At 41.9% G+C, this 22,351-nt stretch overlaps 1 protein-coding gene across 1 annotated transcript in view; it reads right to left on the bottom strand.

The window, feature by feature from the left end:
• Positions 1-42: 42 nt before the first annotated feature.
• The window catches only part of LOC112463909, a 32,733-nt gene continuing 10,424 nt past the window's right edge, over positions 43-22,351 (bottom strand). The window contains 8 exon segments of the mRNA XM_025030598.1: positions 43-4,896; positions 9,597-9,666; positions 13,542-13,707; positions 14,728-14,858; positions 14,980-15,062; positions 15,162-15,881; positions 19,479-19,616; positions 19,747-19,842. Of these exon segments, the coding sequence (XP_024886366.1) occupies positions 4,353-4,896; positions 9,597-9,666; positions 13,542-13,707; positions 14,728-14,858; positions 14,980-15,062; positions 15,162-15,881; positions 19,479-19,616; positions 19,747-19,842 (1,948 nt within the window). The 3' untranslated portion in view covers positions 43-4,352.

Raw genomic sequence — 22,351 nt, 5'->3', positions numbered from 1 at the left:
AAGATGAATGGAAGTGAGAAAGAATTTGTACACGCGGCCGACAACGTTCTCAAAGTGCTAATTTTATTTATAGGTTTTCTTTATGACACAAATCACTTTTAGCATCTACATGAGTAGGAGTACAGGCTATACGAGAATGAATGATACAGATCGCTTATTAGTGTAAATACAATGTTCCTTTTCCTCAATTACACGCGCGCTATCAGCCTAAATACTTAGAAAACACTGTACAACGCAGCTGAGAACTGTCGATTGATACTTTACAATATGGTACAATCGCTCCTTTGAAGCGAGACACGAGCTCCGAACTCCCGACTCGATCGGCACGAGCTTGGTCACCCTCGTCATCGGGGGAAATGGGTGTCATCTGCGACTCGCGAGCAAATCTCGATACTCTCTAGTCTCTCTCTTTCTTTCTCTCTCTTCTCGAGCGGATTGTAGGCCGTGTCGAGCGAATTTTTGCTCGCATTTCGCGTCCCAGGGGTACGTTTCTTTTTCTATACCCGGTAATGTGAAACGGTCGAACGCGACGCTTTCGCATCTCCGAGCAATCCGCCACCGAATCCTAAGCGACGTCGTCTCGTCGTTCCTAGCACAGCGAAAAGAGAGGCAACGGGTGGGCTCGAGATAATCTACGATATTTCCTTTTCTCTTTGAAGGAGAGAAGGAAAGAGAGATACCGCTTCCCTCGCCGAGCACCCGATTGTCCGTCGAGAGAGGGAATCGGTCCCACTCGGCCGGCGTCACAGGCGTCATTCTCCTCGGCGTAACGCGTAACAGTCGTCGTCATATACACAAGCGCATGTACGACATTTAAACGTCTCGCATGAGACTTTGCGAGTCTCGTTTTCCCTTTCCGGCTACGTCTCTATCGCTAATTCGCCATTGCCACCGCCTCCTTTTCTTTCTCGCACTCGTCTCTCGTGAGACGTTGCTGGTTGTCCTTGCCCCGTACTTTTTCGATAGGTAAGTACTTTGGTTCCCCGATCGAACGTCCTATACGCGCGAGAGTCTACATTTCTCTTTCGTTCGAGCGCTAGTAAATTTTTCGCTTTGTTCGAAAATTATATATATATGATATATATGATATGTGTATATATACATAGTATATATCATATATATGTATACACCCACACACACACAAATCATTCGTTGAAACAAAAATCGACACTCGCAAAAAGTCATCACTAAATGCCATTTTCAGTCTGTTTAACGAGTTCGATCGACAAACGAAGAAGGCGGGAAGGAAAGGAGAGAACGATGGATCGAATGAAGAGGGTGATGGAAGGAAGGGGAAAAGGGGGCAAGATGGCCCATGCTCCACGATCGACGGAACTAGGTTGAATGGATTATAATGTCAAAAAACAATATGTATTATAGGTAATATTGGCATGACGTTGTTATGGCACGTTTAGTTCGCTGCTATACTCGGCGATGCGTTTCTACAGTGGCTTTTCCACCATTCGCTATACAGACACTGGACGATTCCAGTTGATAAAATAAAAAAAAAATTGAAAGATAAAAGAGTAAAAAAAGAGAGACAAGAGGGAGAAACACATTGCGGTAGGGAGGGAAGGGAAAAGATATTGTCATAGACGTTCGTGCAACGACTACTTCCGTTTCGTAGCGCACGAACGCGCGCAATCTCACACTCTCTCGTTCTCTCATTGGCACCTCCATTGCACTTTCCCATGCGCCGCAACAAATGCATCTTATAAAACGTATTTATTTTATGTACAAAAGAGAAATTGCTCTCTGAATAAACGCTTGTGGAACAATTGTTATGTTATAAAGAACCCCTATCGCGCATTTCTTTCCAGTTTAGACAATAAAGATGATAAAGAGAAACTAGGATCGCACTGAAATGACGCGTAACGGAACGAGATCAGTCATTAACAATTCTCATCGCATATACTCGGCGTCCTTGAAATTGCGCATACGTGTAATTTTTTAGCTTCTTATGGAACGTACTACCGTGTAAATGTCCTATTGCAAGGTTTAGGAAATTTTTATAACTTTCGTAAAAATGTAAAACATTGAATCGATAAAAGAATATAAAAATTTGTTAAAGTAGCAACGTTAAAAATCTTAATGATAAGATAAATAAAACAACTAGCTATTCTTTTACGAAACAATATTGCGAATCATATTGTTAATAATATAATCTTTCATTATATGATTAACAATTTCTATTCCATTCACGAAAAGAAGAGATTACTGGCTGTAATAGATTTTTCGCAACAAAAACTCGTGAAATAATGAAAAATATTTATTATTTCATATTATTTCGTATTAATTGCCCAAATAGTACGTTTTACATTTGCACGTTACACCGATACGATAAACAATGCATATATATATCATGTATATTAAAACATAAGAAAAAAAACGTACAGTTGCCAATAAAAATATTTGTAACATTATTTTACTGAAATCTAGAAACAAAAACCTGCACTATCCTAATGCCCGAAATGCGCATGTTAAATTCCGTTAATAAGAGAAAAATAAAAAATAAGTAAAATCTAAAATGTTTTTACAAGGTATAAAATTCTTTTCCTAAAGTCCTTTCCTAATTCATTGAGCGATTGTTCCAATGATAAAAATTTTCTTTCTACTCCACGATTTTAGAAGCAAACTTATTTCTCTGATGCGCACACATATGGATTATACAAATCGCCTAATCCTTAAGTCGCATCGGACATTGCTACACGCTCATCGAACGCTCATGTCACGTTAGCACGTAAGAATGAAAAGAGGGGCGGAAAATGTTTCTGGAAAGAGGAATAGGAATTTGAAGGAGAAATATATTACAGGATAATCCTCCCAAAACATTACTTTTGACACTGTTCGCAAATGACTTGATGCAATTCGTTCCGATCTTCCTATGGAAGATGATCGTTTCTCTTGATACCAAAGTCTTTCTTTTAATTTACCGTGGTTGTCTTTGTTCAATCGGAAGTGCGAATTTGTCGAGCGATAGCCGAAATCATTATCCAATTTGAAGAAAGAATCAAAAGATTAAAACACCGAGTGATGTTAAGTCGATTGCGACAATGACAATGAAAACACGAAGTTTAATACGTATTATTAGTATTAATACGTATTAATAACTATGTAATTAACAACGTAATATACTCCGTACAAATGGAAAAGTTTGTTTGACAAGTTCTACAGAACCACGTTGCCTTTAGAACCTTATCGATCGTATAGCGCCATTTATCGGTGGTAATATTATTAAAAACGAGAAGTAAGGGAATTAAAAGAAAGTAGGGAGAGGAAGAAAAAAAATATTCGAGTAGAAAGTGAGCGACGAGCTGGTAATAAGGATCTTACACGCTAATCAACCGCACTGTGTGTATAGACTTTTAAAAAAATAACAAATTCCATATATATAGAAGTTAGGTATCTTAACACACTGGATGTGTGAGGTGAGGTCGAATAAACGAATGACAATAAAACGCATTTCGCGTGCGCACGCGCGCGCCGCTTCGTTCTTTCTTGCGGCTCTTCTCCGCTTTACGCATCTAGCTACTTGTCTGCAATATAATTACTTTTCTAGAGTATAGTAGCTGGCACAGGAACATGACTCTCAGTCATTGGCATCACAACGTAACAAGGACTACAAGCTGCGTCACGCGCACCATCGATGAGCCTGCTTTCTCAGTCGCATTATCAGACGTGCACCTTGCTCTTCCCCAGCTTCGCAAGCTTATACATGCACATATATTCTCTCACGCTTACATCTCGCTTACATTTGTCTTTTTGCCGAGCGGGTGACTACAACCAAATACTTGGTCCTGAGTATTTCTGCACATAATATTTATTTCTGTTCTTTCGTTAACACGTATGTAACGACTTGATCGTTACTCCCGACACTTTGGACACTGGATCTGATCTGTACTTCGGCGAATGGACAAGAGCGAGGTCAGGAGAGAACGATCGAAAGCGACGACATAAATCCACAATGGCGATTTGCACGATTCCGCGTGTCCGAATTCGAATCCGAATCGTCAACAGTACCGCTCAGATTGTAGATTGCGTCTAACTTGAACGAAGCCGTGATCAATTACTCGTAAGTGACCACTCGAATTATCTTCAGGCATTTCGAAAATATTATACTCTCCTTGAACCTCTACCCGATCCCCCCTGAATCAAATTGGAACTGCGAGAGAAACGTTAGACGAAGGCGAGATACTTGTTTGATCTCTCATTTGCCAAGTCTCTCTCTTTGTTTCTGTCATCATGTCAGTCGGTTCCTCGTCATCCAGCCTTCTCATCGCGTGCATACGTAGACGGACCCTATAGATGACACCGCATGTAGCAACAGTTCGGTCACGTGGGTCCGGCCGGGGCTACGTAACACTGATCGCCGGGTTGGAGGGACCCGAAGGTGCGGGCTCGCTCTTTATACACTGTCCGGTCAGCTGGTTCACGCTGAGCGGATTGTTAATGTCGTGAGGATTCGTGCCGACGGGGTTGCGGTGAGGCTGCGGAGGTGGTTGCGGTTGCTGTTGTTGCGCTGCCGATCCCGCCATCGCCATCGCCGCCGCTGCCGCCGCCGCTGCCGCCGCCACCGTCGTCGTCGTCGTCGTCGTCGCTGCCACCGTCGCCGACTGGTTCGTGTTCGACATAGGCGGGGGCGGCACCGGAGGCGTCAACGGGCACGGGCATGGACTGGCCAGACTCGAGGGCGATGGTAAGACCAACGAAGGGCTCGCCAGGCTAGACAACGCGGATAGGCCTCCGGGACTACTCAGGGATTCGTCCTCCTCAGGAGTCCCCGCCTCTCCTACGCTACCCAGGTTGTCCTCCGAATGATCATCCTCGACTTCACCGTCAGCTTCACCGTCGCCGTCTCCTCCCTCCCCCATGTATCTGATACATTTCTTCTTACGTCTGCAAATAACGACAGAAAACCGATTAGTGCGCGCTCGTCCAGGTGTGCTCGAAACATGACGTAATGTTGTCTTTCGATCGCTGCGATTTCCATCTGTGAGAGATAATTTATTTAGATAGTAGTGAGTCATGTAAATATTACAAATTTTTTTTATTTATATTTTAACAATTTTTTAAAATAAAATCGAGGACAGTTCTTTACTGTAAAAATATTGTCCGAAGCTTGCCTCGATCTGAGAATTATGACAAATCAGGCAAACGTCGAACAGCGTTAACTTTAATTTGGCTTTTGTCTCGAAATTTTTTTCAATTGTGCAAATTTTTCTTTGCATTTTACGCCGAGCTCGATATTCGATGGAATCCTCACCATTGGAAATGCGTAGTATCCATGAAAAATATTACATCTATGTAAAATTGTTACCAACTAAAAAAAAAAACATGCGATTACTCGTCATCATCGCAAAGTCAGACGCACAAACTTTTCTCATCTCGAGTTGTAGTAAATTATCTCGTTTTCTAACGCCTCAATTGCTGGAGGGATTGACGATCTTTGTGCGCCTGACAATGCTTCGATTGCTCGACACTGATCACTCGCTCGCAAATGCCATGCTCAAAATTTTTGGACGTAACAAGCATAATGTGTAAGAAATTTATACGTGACAAAGGAAATCAAACTCAATTGAAATGCCAGGGGGCATCATCTATCGAATCGTTGATCATCCGCAAATCGATAATTCCATGGGGAACCGCGCCCGCGTTCTTTTTTCGGCGTCGATTTATCATAAAATGGCCAATTGACGTACTCGAGTGGATACAGGATGTTACGTGGAACTTGGAATATTGCGACTAAGTGTATTAAAGTAAAGTTTTCAGTCGCGTAAAAGATGTGGACATTGATAGAATAGATTTCGTGTGACGAGAGGAAGAGAGGCGTTTTGCTACTGCACAATTTTCACAAGTGAGCCTGTCCGACCTCGTCCGAGAACTGCTTCGCAGTCGAGACATTTTGCCGCTCTGCCATTGGCTCTCATTATTTATCTCTCAGCTAAATCAGTTAGTTTTATCGGTCGTGCTGCCGAGGACGACGGAAGTTGCTATTAACTCGCAGTCACACTTGAATGTCAAAGCATTACACAAAATTTACGGAAGTTAATATCCGTTTAGTGCGCGACAACGAATGAGTACTCGTCGAAAATCTCGTGCTGGATTGCAACATACATTATTCTTTTGTTACATAAGGCATTGATATATGCGAATCACGGGAATCATATTCATCAGATTTGTACTCATAAAATGTATCGTGTTCTTCACAAGATATCTTAAAGAGAAATAATAATTCTCGCGTTTTTTCTTTTATTTAAATAAGAATGAACAAAATAAATATTTTATATAGATATGACAACAGCTATCTTGTTAAAAGAACTGCAATTGCAGTTGCAATCTAGTTCGAGGTTTAGTCTGATACATTATATACACAAAATACGAAATTGTGCAAAATTTCAACTTAAATTCCATTCTACGCGTTCAGCCAACGCGGTTCTTTTCCAAAGAAGTATCTAAGTGGTTACTGTACGTATAAAAAGGTGTTATTGTATAAAAAATATTACAAAAAAATGATTAGATATTAAAAATAAAAAAAAATGTGAAAAAGAACACATATCCGTACAACGCAATTATCCGGTCTTAATCGTATGAATTCTGTCATGCTAAAAAATTAAAATATACAAAGACTTTCTATGTGTCAAACGTTCCGAAATCGAAATAAATAATTGTTACGTGTGTGTGTGTGCGTGTGTGTGTGTGTAGAAACATATATGTATACATAATATGATACATATTACAGATCAGCCATGCTAAGGGCAACACTGAGTAAATTTCAACTAAACGAGAGGGATAAATAAATAACAATAATAAGCTGTAAAGAGCCACAACAATGAGAAACAATGCGAGCATCACGGGCCACCGTCGTGCCGCTTACTATGGGACTCCTCGCTCGTACTTTCCCACGATGATATCTAACGAGCTATATGTCCCCGTCAAGTTTCAGAGAGAAAAAAAGCATCTAGTTTGACATCTATAGTTACGAGAGGTACAGCGAAATGATTCGAGCTATTTATCGAGCGGCTGGTCGGCCATAGCGAGGACCGACGAAGGCCCGTAGGTTTTAAGTCGGGACTGACCACTGTTTAAGAAGAAGTGTTGCAGTAGAAGGGAGGCGATAGGCTTGACTAGAGATTAACATAAGTGGGTTCTTGCTGAGGCGAGGAGGCATTGGAGGCAGTGTTGGTATTTGGCGGGGCGGCGGCTGTCCCCACCGTCCCTCCACCGCCTCCAGCCCCGACCCCTGCCCCCGCGCTACTTCCCACACCGTGATGGATTATGCTCGCGTGGATGCCCATCCCCGCTCCATGCTCCACTGGGCTGCCAAAACCAACCACCAGCCATTAAAGGGGCGCTCTCTCGCTAAGACATATCGTCGACTTAATCCCACCTCAATCTCGCACCGTATCGTGTCGTCACCCACACGCACGTGTCTACATCGAACGTGTGTTACCGCTTTTCTAACTTTCGCGCTCCCTAAATCTCTCGTGATAGTAAAATCGCGAAAACGAGGCCGACGATTACCAGTACTTGATTATCGAGATTATCAACTTTTGCTATACGCAATTTTTACATTCTGGAATGCACGATATCGATGCCAGACATAATTTCGTTACTTTCATATCACTATCCTGTAATGTAAGAAATAAGAAATGGTTGCTAATCCAACTTTTTCTAGTTGACAAACATATAGATATATATTTCTGAAAAGAAGAATGACACATTTCCGAATAATAGAACATAAAATTTGAGCAATAAAAGATAATTGATTGATAATTTAGAATTTAGGTTTAAACGTTGTATAGAAATCGTAGTTGCAGCATTGCCGGCCCCGTTAGAACGAGCTTAGATTTTAGAAGCGGAACGAAGAAAGACGGCGCAAGATATAGCGATTGTTGCATCGATCAGAAAATATGTCTCCCAAATATCCGCGCTGACGCGGTAGTTGATAGAATTGATCTTGACACGCTTGATAGCGCCGCGAACATCCGTGGTTGCTCTACGCTTTGCGTATATTCCTATTGTCTCACACATTTTTTACAATCCTTTAATATAATAACTATTTCTCAAATATCCGTGATAACATGATCAATTGAAAGCACAATGACGTCTTATACAGGCGGTATGTAAGTTACAAGTTACGTGCATTCAATGCAGAGTGCAGTCGGCCAAGTCCAAATGCAACAAACTAGGTGCTTCCGGTATTCCAGATCTCAATCTCGACTTTGGCAGGACGAATAGAAAAAAAGAAAGAAAAAAAGAAAAAGGCAGGATAAATTTTACACGCTTTACGACACGAAAATTTTACACGCTTCTAATTCATTCCCATGCACGCGATAATGAAATGCCGACCAGATCGGCAAGATTCGTTGGCAGACTACGTTCTCCAAATGGTGCTTAATCTGGTGATCGCTCTCAAGATTATCTCCTTTTCTTATCGTGTAATATAAATGAAAGAAAAAGAAAAAACCGTCAATGGGATTCGTTCTCGCCCCTTTAATGAGGTCCATGAGATTCACAAACCCAGCCGGGAGTTGGGGCATTTGGGCTACGCCGTGACAATGAAGCATAATGTATAGTCGATGCTAAAAACACAGGTGGCTCGTGACTTCGCGGCAAACTACGAAAGTGCGCTTCTAGAAACCGATATTTACAAGACAAGTACGGTTGGACACGTTTGGGCGTCGTTGGGCGGCGTTGCGCCTACTCGCGACTACGGAGGAGACTGGTCGTTCATCCCTTTGCTTTTCTCTTTCTCTTTGGAAGACACATTTTCTGACGGTCACGCGCAGCTTTGCGCTGCGCTCTCTTTTCTTTTTCTTTCCTCGTTCTTTCGCTTTATGTTATACTTGTAGATTCAACAGGAAGAGAGTACCACAAGCGCGAGTTGTTCCTGACACGAGACGACCCTGTTGCGTATGACGTTTCGCATCGCATCGCATCGCATCGTATCACATCATCGATACTTGTATACATATACGCTCTGGAGATATGCCATTTGGCGGTGTCTCCTCTCTTTCAACTTTCATATAGAAATAGATAACATATAACATGTGGATGACGGAACGGATGACGGGGTCCGAGACCGATAGAGATAGCGAAAGTCGAGGATACTAGAATCGTGATCGATATGTCGCGAGCAATCTTGAAGAAGGTCGTTAGTACATGTCGAAATTCGTTTACAAAAGTTTCCGTATTATCCAGTCGTTTCTAAAGAGTATACTTTAGTAGCTACTCGAGTGTCATTACCGTCAAGTATTAAATTATATACTCGTTATATTTTAAGTAAAACACACAGAGGATTGACATTACGCGGAAGAATTCGGGATTCTCTTTTCCGCGATTAACAATATCGATGAACAAAGATATTTCGTGTACTACATCCTCTACATCAGATTTAATGACGGACAAGACAAAATTTTTTAAAAATATATGATGATACGATAAACGTAGACGTTGTCGAAACACTGACTTCCGTAAAATTTAACACATATGTACACGCGAATCGCGTTGATCGTATGCGCGGTCTGACGATTGTCTCATCGCTGAAGCACAAGATTTATCGAAAGGAAGTTGCTGCACAAAATTGGCACACATACCTGCAGGGTTTGCACCATTGGCTTTGCTGATCTAATCCATACCTGGCACGGCATTTCTTCATGTTATTACCTAAAAAATAAAACAGCAACGATTAATTCAATGATCGTGAATTGTTTGCAAGCTCATGGATTACTATTTGACCTAATTACATTCTGTCAAAAGAATGACGTAGTTATTGACATCGCCGTGTGAGAAAGATGTAAAAAAAAACCAACTCGAGTAATACTATAATCACGTGATAGAGAAAAACAGGTAATGATATATATAATATATATGGATGTTATATATTGACAAACCAATGCAAAATTATCGTGTACGATTCAATGCGATAACTACATAATCTACGTAGTAGAGTGAATCAGTGCTCGAGTTTTTGCGTTAAACTTATGTTTCTGTGAATGCTAAATGAACTCAACGAATGTCAACTAGTCATGCGTGTAACAGAACGATTAACCCTTTGAGATCTAAGAACACCAATTATCAAAACGCATTACGGATTTTTAATACGGATAAGCCTTCCAGAGAAATATTTTACGAGTTCGATATATTGCAACTTATGCAGATTACTTAAAAAGTCGTAGATATAATTCCAGAATTAAATAAAAGTCCTTTAAAATAAATGTAACAAAAATTTATTTCGGTGTCACGATCTCAAAGGGTTGTAAAAAACGATATGTCATAAGATCTTCATCGAAGATGCTATCGATATCAAATATAACACATCAAAAAATAGATTTTACATGAAAATATGTCACGGACAAATAAGAAATACAAGAGTATAATTGCGTAAATTTCATTTAGATAATCTCGTGAAATTGATAGTCTCTATGAGATTGATAGTCTTCGAGGAAAGATCCATATATATTGACAAAGATGTGAATCACTTATTTTGAAAGCAATGCAATTTATTTTTAAAATGGTAAAAATTTTAACAAGATATTACGATAAATTCATTTAATTTGTTTCAGAGATCGGACTTACGTCACTTTCCAAATAAATGGCTCATATCTTTGTCAAACAAATAATATAGCATGCAACGTTAACGTTAAAACAGTTTAAAAACACGATCAAAGATCTACTCAGTTGAAATGTCGTGACTTGTATTATAAACGCAAGCTCCGGAATATATCTAAAAAATATCTAAAATATTATGGATGTGAACGCTCTATCGCGCGAGTGCTAGTGGACAAAATTTTCGTATGTGGAGGTCGAGAATAAACTAAATGACTCGATTAAAAGTGACGACAGAACAAAAATAATAAAATAAAATTAGAATAAAAATCAAGAAATGGTAACATTGAAACGATCAAAGAAAAATAAATGTACGAATCAAGAATCGAAGTACAGGAATAAGAGAGTGACAGTGAGAAAGAATAATAGGAAAAAAAGACGAAAGAGACAAATATTTATAAAATAAGAAAATATGAGAGAGGAGAGAGAGAGAGAAAAAGAGAGAAAGAGAAAGAGAGAGAGAGAGAGAGAGAGAGAGAGGCGAAAAGGCTGAAAGAAAATTAAACGCTCAGGATTGTCTGATTGCGGAGTAGGTCCCTGTATAAATGCAAAATGGCCAGCGTCCCCAAAGTTGTATACGTAATTAATAATAAAATGCATGATGTTTGTCTCGATTTTGTGTGTGTGTGCGTGTGTGTGTGATATGTGCATGTATATCCTATGCGTAATGTGTCACATGTTGCCAATGTATAATGCAGATATGTAGGCACGCACGTGCGCATGCGTATGTGCACGTCCGTACTCGTGACTAAAATTTAAGAGACCATATATATATATAATAGAGTCACATGTATATATATATATGAACGTATATGCGTGTGTATAATAATATTAATAATATAGTCATAATCAAATATATATATGTCTCTGTGTTTGTGTAAAATATATATATATATATATGAAATATAATATAGATATCGACCCAAAACCCCTAAGACGGGGAGGAAAACATGCAACATAATATAGTGTAGCAATATAAGAATGTATAATATAATATAATAGTATATATGTAATAATGAATAGGGTGGAGGGGGCGGGGGCTCTTTCCTTATGACGAGGGGATTGTAAGAATGTGTGGAGTGAGGCATGTGGGTACCTCCAGGATCACTGTTTGTGTCTTGTTTGCGCTTCCTCTTCTTAGTTCGGTTGGTATTTGCGCGGGAAGACCAGTCAGGGTACAGCTGCATGTGCAACTGTCTCTCCCGTCGCGCCAACTCATAATACTTGGCCTGTTCCTCTCGCCCTAGCGCGTGCCACTACCGAGAGAGAACCAAACACTTTTTGTAATTGTGCATGAACCGTGTGTGGACTAAACAATATTTTTAATCAAGAAAAAAGAAAATTCACTAATGCTACTGCCGCCACCCTAATTGCATAAAAATTAGAGTTAGCTCACTTTATTTAGAAATTAATTTTTTATTACTTTTTCGTTATCTATTTCATTATTATTTTTTTCTTAGCAATATCTCGTTGCCTCATAGCATTTCAGTAACACTGGGGTCCCTACTTTCCGTTTAAAGTGCTAGAAGAACAGCCTAAGTTGTCCCCTCCCCCTCGGTCGCACCGCTATTCGTCGCATGTGGTCGATATTAATAACAACCTAAGGCATACAGGGTGTCTGATAGAGAATACGACTTAATGAGTAGACGGTAAATAATTTTATTGGAGTACGCGTATGGATGAAAAAGTGAAAAAAAATAACGTTGGCATGTTTATACACTGAAGAAAACGTATTTCTTAAGAACACCATACGTAGTTGATGTACTTGCAATCAGTGGAAGATATAATCCTTAAGATATATAAGATTATAAAATAATAATAATAATAATAATAATAATATACTATTTCGGCCAACTGAAAATTTTTTTCTAATTTATTAATTATATTTCACTCTTATTAAAGCGTGATTAAAAAACTGAGAATTACAAATCTGCTGTTAGACGATTGCATTTACGCTTGACGATTCAATTAGGTTTCACTATCTTTCAATTCTTTCGGTGATATGGGTTCTTCATAAAGATATATGTATAAAACAAAAACCGCAAAATGTTCCTCCAGTGTATTTCCGTTTACCACCTGCTCCAATTCCTCTCCACGTACGAGTTGTACCATTGAAATTGTAAAGGGGTATTTCTCCGTTCATTTCACGGGTATGTTGAAATGTGGATGTTTATGAGAACGGGAGAATAGAAGGAGTAGAAATGAATTTTGAAGGAGACGAGGCATCGTCGATGGACAGTTCTCGTTAAATTGTCGTAACACGGTTTATCTTAAAAGGGAAGCGACTGCGAGCGGATGTCGCCCCGTGGCCGTGGTGAGAAAGAAAAACAAAAAGGAGAAAAAATGGTCAGGTCCTCTACCAGACATCCCGTACCTAAGGTTTTGGTTTTCACTCTCGCTCTCATTATCGCATCATCGACGATATTATTTGTCTCATCTCATTTCTTCTTGTTCACCGAACGAATACCGCTTTAGGGAGTTTGGCCAGATAAAAAAAAAAGAGATTGCATTGCATGCCGCGAGAGTTCGCGTTGATTTTCTTCCATTTCTTTTTGTTTCTTGTTTCTTATTTTTGTACTTTTCTTTTTTTTTTAGTTCTCTGCTGTGCCACATTCCACAATCCCCACAGACAATCCAATCCAATTCAGTTTCAAAAAACGATAAAATATACATATATGCATATATGTACATATATAAAATATTCAAGAGATGTACATATATGTCGGTAAATAGATATAGCCTGCACGTGGAAAAAGATTGAATGCCAGAAAATCATAATAAATAAATAAATAAATAACGCAAAAAAAGAAACGTACGAAAAAAGAAACGCACAGAGACTTTGATCGTTTCAATCAACCAGTATAAGTATATACTAGCAATTATTATATAATGAATTATTAAGGGCCTGCTGTTCTAGCACTGGAAAGTGGTACCTCCGGTGGGATCTGCGGATCGCTCTTTCTTCCTCTTCTTCTTCTTGCTGCCATATCCGTAGTTATCCCTGGCACTCCAGCCGGGATATCGTTGTTGGTGCAGATGGCGCTCCTGCCTGGCCGCCTCATAATACCGCGCCTGCTCCTCCCGGCTTAGCGAGTGCCACTGCGTGTCATACCCCCAAAATTCAGATTCACAGATTCATAGCCTCACAGTATTTATCACCGTGCACCTTCCCCATTATCTCTCCCTCCCTTTCTCTCTCTCCCTCTCCCTCGCTCTCTCTCTCTCTCTCTTGCTCGCTCGCTCGCTCGAACTTATCTACCACTAGCGACAAGTGGACAAGTCTATCATTGACTCGTGTGACTCGTCACGTGTGTCTCACGAGACCCGCAAAAACCACTCTTCGACCCTTCCCCTTTTGCCCCAGCGTTCTTTCTATCAAGGCGAATCTGAGATTTCCTTAGATCCCACCTACAATGCTCTATTCTTACTGAGATACTAGTAGGTACAGTTAGTTAGCTCCGATTAGTAATCCGATAGACGATTCGTTCGACAAAAGCATTATAAATACATGCAGTACTCGTGTATTCAGAACGAAAACTCGTTTGGAATATTTTAATTAACGGTCAACCAATATTTTCTCTTTTTCTATCTCTTATTAAATGTTAAAACCGGAATAGCAAAACTTTTGGTTTCTAATATAAAAATATATTAATTCAGTAGCTCTAACGTAGTCGGTTCGATATAAAGAAAATGTAGACTTGAGCAAACTGAGTAAATTGCTGGAAATGAAAATTCTGGTAAGAAACAAATTAGATGTATTTCTCCTCTTTCTCTCCCTGTCTTTCTCTGTTCTCTCCCCCCTCTCTATCTCTCTCTATGTTTACATACATATATATATGAAATAATTAAAAAATCTTATTCCATTACGAGATAAGAGAAAATATTGACTTTTGCACAATTTAATTATTTTTACATCAGAGTGCAATAGAAAAATTTTATTAACAATCCGAATGTAGCTCAAATATTTTCTATATCTTATTAGCAGATGATAATGATATTCGATAAAGAAAGAACTGTTAAATTGGGATAAGCCAACCACACACAAGTCCAAATTTGCTACTCTGATGTAGAAGAATTTACTTCAAGTCTGAAAAATGTTTAGATAGAAGGTTTACTCACTCGTCTTCCCAATATTTGGTTGATCGCGGCACTCTCTTTTAAGGTACACTCTGCCACAACCTTCGCCCTCATCTCCTTCATATACAGCATAAACGCGTTCAAAGGCTTTTTTATATGGGGTTTCTTTTTATCTGCCGAAACAACACAACGAGATGACATGAACCATCTCCACCTCGATAGCGTCAGATATTTATGCTTTCGCAGCACCGTGGCTATGCACGCGTACCGGCGATTTTACCCGCGTATCCTTACCTTGATTATTTTGTTGTCCCGTGTCCTGAGCTTTCGAATTGTCCGTAGGTAACGACGTGGAGTTTTTCTGCTCTATCGTTGACCTGCAACACACACGTGAGAAAAAATATTCAAGATGAGTTTGTTGGAGGCGATTTACGCTAATTCTGTAAAGTCCATCGATCGTCGTTGCGTATGTGTACCGTTTATTGAAGTAGGACTGTTTAACCTCGGAATTCAGGGGTTCGGATTTCGCGCAGGACAGAGGGTAGGTCGGCGCGGAGTTCTGGGATAGCTGATCAGTCAGGCTTGGCGGCGTCGGCGTCGGCGTCGTGGTCGCGCCGTCAAAGTAGGATGGCGCGGTCGGTGGTAGAGTCAACGGGCTCCTCAGAAAGCTTTGCGGCAGGGGCCAATTCATCTGCTGCCACATGCGATGTCGCGCTTCCACCATCGCCAGTAGCTGCATAAAGTTTTGCTGCTGCTGCTGGCTGGCGTATGGCGGCGGCGCGATGCCGCGCGATGCCGGCGCGCTCAAGCTCGACATCTGCACGAGACTGCTCATGTAGAGCGCGGTCAAGAGTTTGTGATCCGCGGTTGGTAAGCCACCGGACTCGGCGGACTTGACAGCGTCCTGGAATATCGCCATATTATCCTCGATCGCGTTCTCCTCGGCTACGACGGCGAGCGCGTCCTTCTCCTCCTCGTCGATCGACGCCTCCGCAATTTTCACTCCGATCACAGTCCTGGTCGGCCCGCTGTCGTCAGTGTCGTCCTTTTTCATCACCAAGTTCAGCGGCTCCAGGCACTCGGCTGGCTCCATCGCCACATATGGGACTACTGCCTCGTGCTTACTCGCGGGCCCACCGCCCGAGTGATCCAAATCGATCCATGGAACGATCCTAAACGCCACGCGATTACCCGCGCTATTGTTCGACTTAATTGTCACGGGACGAACGAGTCGCGATGCACTCTTTCTCTCTCTCTCTCTCTCTCTCTCTCTCTCTCTCTCTCTCTCTCTCTTTCTCTCTTTCGATGGCACTCTAGAGAGTCTTAGATCATCCCTCTCGCTGCGACCCTCGGCGGCCTCATCTCCCTCCCTCCCTCTTGTTACTCTTGATCGTTAATCCAGCGAAAGAGAATATTGCCCGTCATTCGCGGCATCGCAGGTAGGCAACAAGCTCGTTGGGGTCCAGCCGCGGCACTCGACGAATTTACACTCTCCATTCACATCCTCGCGCTCCCGTCGCGCTATAGCGAGCGCGTAAAACGATGGAACGGAACGGGGCCCCGTAAACCGGTCAGCCCGTTGTAAACAGCACGTACGACGTGCGGCGGTGGCGCACACGACGACACTTACGCGCCGTCCGTAATGGTCCGCCAGACGCTGGCGGCAGCCTCGCTCCGCTGGAAGCCTTCGAGACGTACGTGGTTGCCGTCGTATTTGCCGCGCATCGTCCGCACGTACGACGTGCCTAATGGCAGTGTCACCGTCATCCCTACGCCGTCCTTGATCGCGCCTTCATTTTCGCGCTCGCGCTCGTGCTCGTGCTCGCCCGCCGCCGCTTTGGCAGCGCCAGTCGTTGACGCGACTTCGTCACCCGGCGATTCGTGCGGTGAAATGTCTCCAGGGGCGGCATCCCACGGTCACCCATTCGTCATATCTCTCTCTCGCTCTCTCCGTCCCTGTCTGCGTGCTTTCCGTTCCTCTTCTCTCACCACCCACCCTCCCTGTCTCTCTCTCTCTTTTCCCCTCTCCCGCCTCCACCGCCGCCAAGCAGAGGGTTGGTGGCTCTATATACCCACCAAACACCCCGTCTATCTCATCCGACGCCGACGACTATAGCGCGCTCGTTTTGTCGTATCGCGTTCAACACGCACCCTCTCGTCTCGATTTCCAGTGACGTTTATCGCGTACGCCCGCACGAAAACTCTACGCTTTCTCGATATGCGTCGGCAGTCGGCACCTCGCCTTCCCTTCCGATCTCAGGTTCTCCGAATTCTCTCCGCGCGGGTTGCCTCGGGGTGTCCTCGCGCCGGATTTCCCTCGCGCGCACGGTATTCCGTATCTCTCTCCCACTTTCCGCCGCGCGTCTCAAACGCGCTCGTTTCTGGCGTCAGCGGAATCACCACCGACCGGTGTTACGACGATTGATTATCGGCGAGTCTGGGGGTGGCCGGGGGAGTAGTGGCGCGGGGTTGCGCGAGGGTGGCATCGCGGGATGGGTGGCATCATCGCGATTCATGGCTCTCGCGGCGATAGAGACAACCCTACCATCAGCCGGTTCTACGATTCTGGGAGCGCAGCGTGGCCGTGGGGGGGATGCAGCGAATATCGCATTCTCCGCGGCCTTCCTCTTCTACGTGCCGCTGCGACTCTTCCTTTTCTGGCGAATTGTCGTTGTTGCGGCGCTGCCGTCGACGTCGACCACTCATCAGCCTGGATATCCTGCTGCCACTCGCTACTCGCCAGCACTTGCCAGCGGTGCGGCGACCTAGCAGGATGGATCACTTCGATATCGCGACCTTCGTACTTCTCCGAGCAATTTTCTCCTTTTCCTTTCTCGATATATCAGTGTTCCTCTCCGAAGAACTTTGTTCTGCTACGCCTGATTCCATGTATTTCGTCACTCAACGGTCGATGATAATTTGCACTCGCGCTGACTGATTGCTTCCGTTCTCAAATAAAATCCAAAAAAATATTTATCGTCCCCGCCTCATCTGTCTCTGCAAAACACAGCATCCTCACGATTTATTCACCAAAATTGAAACTGAAGGCATCCATCTGTTCTTTTGGGTAGAGAGTAGAGTGCTTTGTACCACTGATGCGGCAGTAATGGGGTTGCAAACGTACAAACGCATACGAATTTCACACGGAGAAGCGATGCTACTACTTCCGTGAATGCGTCGCCGATGGATCAGGAAAATGCGTCAGCTGTGACGCTTCGCACTTGCGCGCAATGTATATATATATATATATATATATGTGTGTGTGTGTGTGTGTGGGGGGGGGGGGAGGGAGGATAAAGAGAGAGAGAGAGCAGAGCGTATGTCGCACGCGTATACCACGCGTTTTTGTATGCGCGGATGCGGGACGGGCGATCGCCCGAGTACTAATGTAAATTAGAAATCTGTTTAAGAGGGTAATGATCAATACATAACTGGCGTCGGTGGCGGCGTCGACGGCGGCAACGTCGGGATAACGGGCGCAGACGCTGTGCAGAGGGAATCATTCGATAAGTGTTATACGTGCTCTCTCGACTACCAAAGGAGTGAAGAGTGAAGAGTGCACGCGACGAGGGGTTCGGTCGTTCGAACATTCCGGGGTGGTTGAGACGTGCTACCCCCTACGATCCTTGCGCCGCAACTATCCCGTCTCACCCTCGGCACGACGCTTCCTTATCAGCAGACGCGCTGCGTTGGTACGCGACCCGTCTTGCAGTTGTCAGCGCTATTCGAGTATTTTTATCGATTGTCAAGCGAAAACTCAAACCAAGCACGTGGCGCTTACGCAACCCATGGGGTACGGTTGAATCGGCACACAATCGTAGGGCGGTTAGGAAGATTCTCGCGGAATTCTACAGAACGTCATCCGGTAAATAATGTCTAGATGGTCAACAATATCCTCGCAGAATGCCACTCGATGATGGATAATGTCGAATTAATAATAAAGTTATCCACTGATTCGTTCATCAACAGACTTTTTCTCATAAATAAACTCTAGATTAACTGAGTTGCCATAATCGCAATGTAGTCTTGCAACTATTATATTTATAGTTCCTATAAATGCAAGATTACATTCTTAATTATTTAGTTATGTTAATATTTAGCATTGTTTTCTTAATGAAGAAATTGTGGTCTATAGTAGATCTGAACCATTTTCTATGTATATCATTTTTTCAAAATATTATTTAACATCGGCCAAGGTTAAAATGTTCTTTTCATACAAATTTTTTGTATCACTCATTTTATTAACTTGTAGATGACGAGCCGTCGTACAGCCGTTTTGTTCACGCGTGAGTAAAAACGACGCGCGACGTATTATAAATTAATTACATCCTTGGCGGAGTAATTAATCGATGATGGTACTGCAAGTGCTGGCAGATAAAACTATCCCAAGCGGCAAGTCGGTGAGTTCATTAATTGCCTTTGAAAGTTTATGCCGCATCGTTTCAAAGATTATGGCACCTTTTTTTGCCGCATCTCTCTGTCTCCGTCTGCGTCTCTCTCTCTCTCTCTTCCTTGTATATCAAATGTACAACAGTCCTCGTCTTGATAATTGATTGTTAGATCATTAACGTAATCGTGGATCGCTCGCAAGTCATTGCTAAACGTTTCGAGACTTTCGTGACCGATAGTGATGCCGACGTTCGAGAAACTTGTTCGTGGTAAATCTCGCAAAGTTTATCGAACTGAGTGGAAGGACAAGGGATATTGGGTATTAGACGGGAATAATCGATGTCGGCTTTGCTACTAACTGTTCAGATGTCGCCAGCGATACGAAGTTGAGAGTCATAACAAACCTGTGATTGTGATCTAGGGTGGAGTGATCCGCCTTCGGCGCCGAGGATACCAACGCGTGCGACGCTAGAGCGTGTGCGTGCGGACTCAGGCCAGGATGCGGAGGCATAAGGCCTGTTGGTGAAAACCGGTAGAGATCACTGAAAAATCAAAATACAGTTTAATTACAAACTACATTTCAAGTGGTGAAGCTTGGTGAATTAGAAAGAATTAGAAAAAATAAGCGAAAAAATGATTTTTATTGATAGTACCAAATATACTTGTACTGACCTTGGTAAACTAGAACTCGTGATGGGTAAACTTGTGGGATATGGACTTCGGAAGCCGGCGTTTGCTGGCGAGATGGGGTACATGCTCGGTGTGTGCCTGTAAATATTCATTTATTTACAGTTTACCGTACTATACATAATAATAGGTGACACATTGTAAATTAAAAGAAAATTAAAAACATAATAAACTCTAAGAAAACATTAATAAAATAAACATTCAGATAAACACAAGAGGCTAAAACAAAGGTGAGAGAACCTTAATAGTCCTTAGTTTAGAATTATAAATTATTACACGATTAAATTGAATTCGACACGTTGAGTTATTAAGTCATTATTTAAAATAAATTAATAATATTTCTTGCTTAGTCTACGTTACGAAACGGGAATAAGATGTGTCTAGAAAAAGTATGTCACGTGAAAATTCAAGTCAATGTTGAAAAAAAGTTGTCCAAAGTAAAAAAAATGTCCATTGTCGAAATTTATGTTAAGATAGTTCTAAGAATGTGGAATAAAGGTTATATTTGTAGAAAAAAATGTTTTTTCCTCTTTTTCACAGATTAATAGTTGAAAAAATTAACTTACAAGATCGTGGTTAAGTAATTAAATTTAAAAGAGTGTCTTAACTGATTGTCGTTAGCCTCCTAACATGTAGTCAAACAATGAACTAGGGATATATGTCGCTAAAGATCGATAAGTATAAAATATTAAATGTAAATAAGATAGAAAACAAAGGACTGTTGATACAGTAGATCACAATGTTGATGTTAAAATAAGATATTAGACAGTTCGTCAAGAGTATCAAAATATGCGCTGTTGAGAAATTCGGTGTCTTTATTTGAATTCACTCTATTCTTTTGTTCTTTATGAATCATTTTTCCTTTCAGTATCAAGAACTTTAACATTTTTCCAATCAATGAGATATTTCTTCGATATTTGGACGCTAGTGAAAAATTTTCTAGGAAATTTATTAATCCACTCGTTTCATTGTAACATCGACCGTTTTGTTCTTTCCATATAGCACGAAATTTTTGACAAAATTATGTACAGGGATTTCTACTGTACCTGTAAAACTGTAGGTAAAATAAATTTTATCAGTCTGATTCGTCGTATTATGTATCCAATGGAAAAAATCAAAATCTTAAAAAATTCAGCTTTCAGGAATTAAAAAAGGGAGAAAGCAATAAAATGAAAATAATTATTTGTAACTGTCGTTAAATTTAAGTTACTTTCTCAATCAAACAACTGACCAATTATTGATGGTGACTATAAAAATTGCATGATTGTAATTCAAATATCGCGAGCAACTCGTTGAGCAAAAACGCTATAATAATAATAATATTGCACAGTATCGATCAGCAGGACAGTTAATTAATTATGACTAACAATGCAAACTGCTTCTCGTAAGAGTAATTAGTTTGTGTCTCCTCGCGAATACGCTGTTCGCATTTCCATTGCCAAGAACGTAGAGACCAGAGTTCCATGCACTTCGCGTAATAAAAACGCCGCCGACCTCCTCATTATTGCAAGTGGCCTTCTGTCGCGCTCCACTCCTTCCTTTTCGAGGACGGACACCACCCCTTGAAAACCGCGAGAGCTAAATTCTGTGCACGCGATGTCGACGTACAACATTTTTCCGCGTGCTAGGTTCGTCTCGAGCGAGCAAAGATGTTGTGGGTCCTTCTAATTGAGAAGAAGGAGCCTAATCATCCGTGGAAAATCGCAATTTGGGACGACTCAGGCGTAAAGCAAATAACGAGCAGGGGAAACGGCGGCTTCGAGCGAAAACCTGATCGTAAGGACCTGTCTCCTTCGCGAAAAGAGGGTGACGTCTATGAGGACTACGAGGATGAGGCAAGGTTCCGTATCAGATGTAATAGACTGGAACTGAGAGGACAACTGACCAAAGCAGCCCACACCTATCCAATGTCCAGATTTGTTCAGATAACTGAACCAGAATGTGAATACGTCGCGATTATCTGTGCGTCTTACTTTAAAGATCCTCGATAATTTCGCGATTGGCATTGCGAGAAAGATCAGAAGCTGCTAATAAAAAACTTCACCTTTAAGCGTCGTGAAAATCCTTACTAACAAGATCAGTGAGCATATTTTGAACCAGAGAAACCCTGACGACGTTTATCATGCAAATCCGCACACTTTACATTAAAAGAGAATTTATTCTAAAGCGAAAAATTTATCGAGAGGAGGCTCGTCATGTAACGTTCCCCGTTTTTGCTGATACTTTTATGAATATTTAGCAGCCTTTGTGCACAATTCGCGATATGCGATCTGCGTTGAGTGTCGAGCGATTTTAAATCACCAAGAATCGCTTCGGCGCGCGATCGAAATCCGATGCTCTCCATTACTTTTCATTTGCGTTACTGTGAAACGCAAATCGATTATTTAACACGTAATTAATATAAAATATAATATAACGTGTGTGTACACACACACACGCGCGCGCGCGCGCGCGCACAGGAGTATAAAACGATTCTTGTTCTATGGATGTCGCGTACGCGTTTACATCGCGAAATTGAATATCGCTCTCATCATACACATTCAGTTGAATATATGTTTGATTAAAATTGAAATAATATTACGTTATATTG

The sequence above is a fragment of the Temnothorax curvispinosus genome, unplaced genomic scaffold (assembly GCF_003070985.1).
Source record: "Temnothorax curvispinosus isolate PA1 unplaced genomic scaffold, ASM307098v1 QBEX01013735.1, whole genome shotgun sequence".
Lineage (NCBI taxonomy): Eukaryota > Metazoa > Arthropoda > Insecta > Hymenoptera > Formicidae > Temnothorax > Temnothorax curvispinosus.
The sequence above is the reverse complement of the archived record's forward strand: the minus strand, read 5'-3'. Positions and strand labels throughout refer to the sequence as shown.